Source organism: Notothenia coriiceps, unplaced genomic scaffold, assembly GCF_000735185.1.
Source record: "Notothenia coriiceps isolate Sejong01 unplaced genomic scaffold, NC01 NC01_scaffold00010903, whole genome shotgun sequence".
In the NCBI taxonomy this organism is placed as follows: Eukaryota; Metazoa; Chordata; class Actinopteri; order Perciformes; family Nototheniidae; genus Notothenia; species Notothenia coriiceps.
The window spans coordinates 9,360-16,727 of NW_011343604.1; the positions used below are offsets into that span (position 1 = coordinate 9,360).

At 49.8% G+C, this 7,368-nt stretch overlaps 1 protein-coding gene and 1 long non-coding RNA gene across 14 annotated transcripts; both read right to left on the reverse strand.

Moving 5' to 3' along the window:
• LOC104946263 (uncharacterized) lies at positions 1–1,294 on the reverse strand. Of its 13 annotated transcripts, none has more exons than XR_798420.1 (6): positions 929–1,292; positions 714–887; positions 458–602; positions 317–415; positions 109–270; positions 1–38 (listed from the first exon to the last, which is right to left on the reverse strand). It is a non-coding gene; the product is annotated as an uncharacterized lncRNA (long non-coding RNA). The 13 variants fall into 13 exon arrangements; XR_798418.1 differs by having other exon boundaries at positions 13–55; positions 97–270; XR_798428.1 differs by having other exon boundaries at positions 24–38; positions 73–224; positions 300–415; positions 929–1,294.
• A 142-nt stretch (positions 1,295–1,436) lies between these two features.
• kat14 (lysine acetyltransferase 14) lies at positions 1,437–7,285 on the reverse strand. Its single transcript, XM_010772053.1, is given in 10 exon segments — positions 1,437–2,276; positions 2,636–2,826; positions 2,934–3,109; positions 3,832–3,965; positions 4,045–4,619; positions 5,080–5,523; positions 6,340–6,512; positions 6,781–6,872; positions 6,874–6,903; positions 7,148–7,285. Coding segments are annotated over 10 exon segments (2,127 nt in total). The 3' UTR covers positions 1,437–2,102.
• Between the last annotated feature and the right edge of the window lie 83 nt (positions 7,286–7,368).

A 7,368-nucleotide genomic window follows, 5' to 3' on the forward strand; every position in this document is an offset into this window, starting at 1 on the left:
AGACTGAACCTGGACGTCTTCTGAACCAAAGACTGAACCTGGACGTCTCCTGATCCTGGACGTCTTCTGAACCACAGACTGAACCACAGACTGAACCACAGACTGAACCTGGACGTCTCCTGAACCACAGACTGAACCTGGACGTCTCCTGAACCAGAGACTGTACCTGGACGTCTTCTGAACCACAGACTGAACCTGGACGTCTCCTGAACCACAGACTGAACCTGGACGTCTCCTGAACCACAGACTGAACCTGGACGTCTCCTGAACCTGGACGTCTTCTGAACCACAGACTGAACCTGGACGTCTTCTGAACCACAGACTGAACCTGGACGTCTCCTGAACCACAGACTGAACCTGGACCTCTTCTGAACCACAGACTGAACCTGGACGTCTTCTGAACCACAGACTGAACCTGGACGTCTTCTGAAACAGAGACCGAACCACAGACTGAAACCTGGACGTCTCCTGAACCACAGACTGAACCTGGACGTCTTCTGAACCACAGACTGAACCTGGACGTCTCCTGAACCACAGACTGAACCTGGACGTCTTCTGAACCACAGACTGAACCTGGACGTCTCCTCAACCACAGACTGAACCTGGACGTCTTCTGAACCACAGACCGAACCACAGACTGAACCACAGACTGAACCTGGACGTCTCCTGATCCTGGACGTCTTCTGAACCACAGACTGAACCACAGACTGAACCTGGACGTCTCCTGAACCACAGACTGAACCTGGACGTCTCCTGAACCACAGACTGAACCTGGACGTCTCCTGAACCACAGACTGAACCTGGACGTCTCCTGAACCACAGACTGAACCTGGACGTCTCCTGAACCACAGACTGAACCTGGACGTCTCCTGAACCACAGACTGAACCTGGACGTCTCCTGAACCACAGACTGAACCACAGACTGAACCTGGACGTCTCCTGAACCACAGACTGAACCTGGACGTCTCCTGAACCACAGACTGATCCTGAGTCTGTCTGAAGCACCGGGACACGTCCTGCAGCCGGATGTGGACTTACTGCAAGACAGATTTTATAACAATGATACTTCTCTGGTTTACTGGCTGTAGTTTGAGATCATTTTCATAATGCAGATTTGTTGAGATCTTCTAGTATGTGTCTGTTTGTTAAATGTCAGAAAAGTTGTGAAGTGTCTTTAAATGTCTCGCTTCGACAGCGACATCTTCAGCATGAAACTCTTCCACCCTGTGCCTCGTCCCAGAGACAGATGTAAGATGTGTCCACGTCTGAAATAAAGCTTGTTTTAAAGAAGCACTGGATACGTTTCCTCCTGCAGTCGTTAAATGCACAACACCTTCCATACAGTAGTCCCTCACACCGCTGGGGGGAAGGCAAGCCCTGCTCCCTCAGAAAATACAGGTTTACTGGAAAACGGAACAAAACTGACGGATTCATGATGATATTTAAGGCCAGATATATTTATTGTTCCGATCTTACAAAAGAAACACGGTGAGGTTTTCTGAATTATTGTTCATCAGAATTTCTTCTAAAAGCACCAGCAGTCACAGAAACACAGTTTGATTCGTCATCATCGCTCCAAAGAAAGTAGAGAGGTGTTTATTTACAGGCTGTACCGACTCCAAGTCTTTCAGTGTTTTTTGCATGAAGTTTTGAATATCTGTCAAGAACAAAATAAATCCTTGTCTTTTATTTAATGAACACAACCCGTTCGTGAAGATATTTAACAAGTATACAATCTGTACTGAAGCAGAATATTTGGTTAGTTGCATTTGGACTTTATAACGCTCTGGAGTTATTGGAAATCTCAAACAAACCACCACTGGAATAGAACTACTGACAGTCTAACACTAATACATTCATCTTTACCTGAGTACAAACAAACACAATCCAAACAAATGGAGATAAATTGGAGCGGGAGATTTCCAACTTTCTGATAAATCCATCCAACATTGTCCCAGTTTCCCGCGCTCTATCAGCCGTTGGTGTATCTGTTTCTGCCCTGCTTCCTTTGAGCCAGGCACTGTGCTGCAGCCGGGTGGATGTCCATTTTAAGAGGAAGATCTCCGTCTCCTCTCGACCGGTTGGACTCCTGCAGGTGAAGGTCAGCGCCTGAGTCTCAGGAAGAAGGCGTGGCGGCACTCGATGCTGTCCACTGGGTAATACTTATCGTAGAAGTCCAGGATGTACTCCTCCGCTTTGAAACCAAACTTCTGGTAGAGCAGCATGGCGGCGTTACTGGCCGACACGTGCAGCGTCACGTCTTTCCCCATGCACGTCTGAAAAACACAGGAAAACAGTCAGCCGAAACAGATCCCTGATCAGAGCATAGCTGGGATCGTCCTTCGTATTAAAAAGCCATATTTTCATCTGAAGAGATGCTCTATGAAGCGACCGCTGCTGTCACACTCATATTCTGTGGGATCGGTATCGACATTACAATCATTTCCCGATGTTTAATCGCCCTACATCTGTCTCAGGGTACATTTTTAATTACTTTTACCAGAAACTATGCCCGTAAAGATTTAAATTTACCGGACTTCTACTGATATTTATGGTCAAAGTCCGGTAAATACCTGCTCACGGAAACACTGGCTTCCATATTGGTACTTTCCTTCAAAGGACTGTCTGAGCTCACCTGGATCAGATGGTAGATCATGAAGGTGGCGATGCCGGCCCTCCTCCACTCCGGATGGACCAACAGGAAGGAGATGTAGGCCTCGTTGTACTTCACATCCGGCACCATGAAACCAAAGGCGATCACCACTTTCTTATACAGGACGACCACGCTGAAGTCCGGGTACTGCAGGCACTCTGATAGGTCCACACCTGGAGTGAGACACGGTGGGTTTGGACAGATTTGTGGTAGGGGGGTTGTTGGTAAGAAGAGACAGATTCATGGTAGGGGGGTTTTAGGTTTGTAGGACTTTGTGTACCTGGCCAGTAGCTTTCGTTGCACATGGCGTTCACCGAGGGGATGTGGTTGGGGCGGACGTAGCAGTAGTCGATGGGAGCGTTGGGTTCAGGGACCCAGTTGGGGTTCTTTCTGTGGGGGTAAGCTCTGATCTCTTCCAACAACCTCAGCTTCACCGGACGACTCTCATAATCCCTCCTGAAAAACAAACAGAGAAGTGCTACTATAGAAACACCTACCCAGATTACTACAACTAATGAGAGAGCATCGAAACGCAATGTTTACGGAATTCCGGAAGTCCTGAAAGTTCTGAGGACTTTAGAAAAGTGTATCTTTTATCGGCACCCCCTTACCATCGACACATCTCTGGACTTTCTACCCTACAAAAATCCTCCAGACTACCTGAAGCCCTGAAAGGTCTCAGGACTAAAGTCTCGACCTGACAAATTCATCTTTCATCGGGACCCCCTTACCATCAAGAGGGTTGTGGTTAGACTTTCTGCCTGACAGCAGGTCTCAGGACTGTAGTTTCTAGTCTCTACCTGATAAGAGGTCTGAGTCTAGGGACTCTAGTCTCCACCATATGTAAAGTCTTGGGAAAATAGTCTTTCCTTGACAATTGTTCTCCTGCCCCATCTACCTGCCCAAAGGTTTTAGGACCCTTCACGACAAAGGGTCTACAGACTCTCCTCCCCCTGAAAAGTCTCAGGACTCTAGGTCTAAGTCTCGGGCCATAATCTCTACCGGACACTGGTCGGTGATCTTTCATCGGGACCCGCTTCAAATTAAAAGATACCCAAACTCTCTAAACAACACAAAGTCTATATCCTTTTTACATGAAAAAAGTGATGTGGACGTTTTCTACCTGATGGAATTCATCAGGACTCAATACCTGATTCATTTAAAAAGGGACTCTTTACCTGATGTAGGGTTTCAGGATGCGGGCGGTGTACGGACTCTTGATGCTCAGGTCTGAACTGCCTTCTGCTCCAGTCAGACGATGGCAGAAGGACACCGGGGTCTGCTGAAGGCCTCTTCTGCTGGAGAGGCTGGTCTGTACACAAACACATTTAGTCTACAAGGGTTGACAAAGAAATGACACTGAATAAGACCAGGATGAAGGTTGGAGGTACCTGGAAGCGATCAAGGATCCGCGACTCCTGGCTGTTGGTGCAGTATTTCCCCAGGAGTCCCCCTCGCATCAGGGTCCCCGTGGCGCCGTAGATCCCCCCCACCAGGCTGAGGGTGGCGCTGACCGCCCGGTCGACGTCCAGCAGGGGGAGCCCTCGCTGCCTCTTGGCCTGGCGCACCAGCAGCTTCCTGTGGAGGCGTTTGGCCTGCGGAGTGACGGCTAACGCTAGCGGGCAGGAGGCCAGCCGGCGGAGCAGCATCCTCTCCTCGTACAGACTGAGGGGGGAGAAGCAGGGGGTCTGGGGTTCTTCGCCTGCTTTCTCCGGGTGATTTATCCTCCTCCTCTCGGGGCCTCCGGCGCCAACACAGCCCCCGGCAGAGAGCGACAGCCCCTCCCTGCGTCCCACCGGCCCTTCAAACTCTTCGTCGTGTCCTTCGTCGTCCTCGCTCTCGGCTTCACGTTTGATGTGAGGCGCTGCCGGACGGAGCTTCTTCCGGGCGACGAGGCTGGCGCGAGGAGGAGGGAGGTACTCCATCCCCGGGTCGATCATCCCCTCCGTCTCCATCTCCTCATCGTCTGCAAAGGATAACATGTTTACTACATGTTCAAAGGTTGAAGGTCAACCCTGTGAGAAACTCCATGAACCAGCAGACGGAACAACACAGTGAGGCTGGCGGACAACATCATCTCTGACCCCAACACGTCCTGAACAGTGAATATAAATATCATATCGGAGATACAGCGTCCCAGGATTGAATAAAGTCAGACTGAGGCTCTCCTTTGTGCACAAGTCAATCCTCAAATACAGAGTTTAATCCCAGATCTGATCGGGTCTTGAACATGTTGTTCTTTCAGTCACATGATTTTATGTTAAACTGTTTCCTTGTAATCTTGTAACCTTGTATCGTGTCTTAATATCTGTCCTTGTTGCACACGGAGCTGCTGTGATGCAGGAAACATTTCAGACTTGATCTGAAGACCAGTGTTATTGTATCATATGAACTACTCACAACAGACCTGGAGGATCTGAACTCACCGTGGAACAGGGCCTGCGGGGGCATGGCGTCGGGGATCAGGTCGGCCTCCGACAGCAGGCTGGGCGTCGCTGAGTGCGAGGCCGGCGTCCCCGGGGCGGAGAAATCTGGGGAGGGTGATGGTGAGGGGCTGGTGAGGGGGGTCCGGTCCGACGAGCTGAGGGAGGAGAAATCAATCACCTCTCCTTTCTCCAGGACCAGGTCCGGTCGGCGCCCGGCGTTCCCCCCCCGGCCTCCGCCCAGTTTGACGGGCGTGGAGGAGGCGCTGCGGTCGTTGTACCCCCCCCCTCCGCCCGACGCCTCCTTCTGAGCCCGCCGTATGTCTTTGGCCTCCTGCGTCCGGCAGCGCTTCTCCTTCAGCTGGATGGCGTTCTCCACCGGGTTCCTGGCCCCTCGCTTCCTCAGACCCTCCACCGTGATGATGGGTTCCATGACGGGCTTCGAGGCTGCAGGTCAGACAGCTCAGAGTCAGTTACAGACTTTAAAACACCTGATGTGTTCGGGGAAATCTGACAAATGTACTGCTTTCATCAATCACAATGTTGGGAAAACACTGAGTGTCTTCTTCCAACATGAGAGCAACATGCTAACAAAGGTATCAACTGTAGCTGTGAACATGACAGGATGTGTGATGACCTAGAAGAGCATCAGGACTGTTTGAGGCATATGATAGCTATGTGATTAACATGATGATTCAGCCTCTATGGAGAGAGACATATGACAAGCATGATCATTTCTGACGTGGAGCTAATCTGAAGTAAACATTGAATACTGCTTTCTATCCCTCCATCTTGTGACTGTGGAACTCCCTCTCTTGGATATCAGCATGTGAAGGACACTGTTCAGGAACTAGTTGATGCTCTGTATGTGATGACTACTTCCATTCTGGAGAGGATCACAGATACATGGATCCTGAGATTCAAGATCAAGCCGGTGACCAGGGAGATTTTTCTAACACATTTGGGTTTCACATTTTGATTCAAGGCCTTGTGAGTCTAGAACCCTGTTTTAAGTAGACAGTACAGAGACTATCTGTCCGGTCTAGAGTCCGGAGACCTGTTGTCCTATCGAGGCCGTAGAATTGTTTGATTTGTAAAAAGTATTTTCCCTAAACACAACATTGGCTTTTATTGTTTTAGGATGGCATTACCTCTTCTCTCTGGGTCAAAGAGGTTTGCTCGATGATAGTATAATGCAAGGTTACATGAAAAGTATTAGTCAGGGTTTAACTGGAACCCTGGTTCAGCGCAGATGGACCATACCTTTGGCCTTGGTGGTGGATTTTTCAGTGTCTGGCCTCAGAGTTGGTGGTCTGTTCTGGACCAGCTTCCACCAGCCGGGCTCTCCGAACTCCTGCGCTCCGGACCGGAAGAAGGTGGGACTGCCGACCGACAGGCAGCCGGCCACCGTGCTCCACCAGGTCGAGGTCTTCTTCCTGCAGAGAAACCACAAAGTTAGCTGTTAGCCGTTAGCATCCGGCCACCGTGCTCCACCAGGTCGAGGTCTTCTTCCTGCAGAGAAACCACAAAGTTAGCTGTTAGCCGTTAGCATCCGGCCACCGTGCTCCACCAGGTCGAGGTCTTCTTCCTGCAGAGAAACCACAAAGTTAGCTGTTAGCCGTTAGCATCCGGCCACCGTGCTCCACCAAGTCGAGGTCTTCTTCCTGCAGAGAGTAATAGGAATGAAAGGAAGTACTCAGTGACCTTGTTCCCAACAGGAAGTTCCAGTGTCGTCCGATGAAGGCGCAGATGTCCTCTTTCCACCTGAAGTATCCCTGCCGGCCGGTTCCCTCCAGTAGACAGATTGTACATCGCCAGCATCACCACCTGAAGAAGAAAACACTTTATAAACACCATCTTGAAAACCAGGTTCCTTAAGTAATGCAAAGTGAATTGACTCATGTAGGATATTACAAACTTCAACAATAACTGTAGAATATTTTATAGTGTGGAGTATGATAGAATAATTGCACAGCCTGAGCATATTCTCTATTTCACAGTTTAGGAGGGATTAGCTGCTGATCCAGAGTCAGTGTTTTGACTTGCAGTGTGTCCACAGAGACGATGTTACCTGCTGCCAGGTGAGCCTCATCCTCTCGAAGCTCTCCTTCCCGTCCTCAGAACAGTCGCTGCAGACGAACTTAAAGAAGTTATCTCCCTTCAGGTAGCTCGGCTGCTCCCCCCTCAGCTGGGCTGCTCACAGAAACATGAATTAACGTCATTAAAAAGCTCTCCTATCATGCAAAAGGCACTTTCTGATGTCTTCTCTACATCACCATGTGTCCCCGGTGT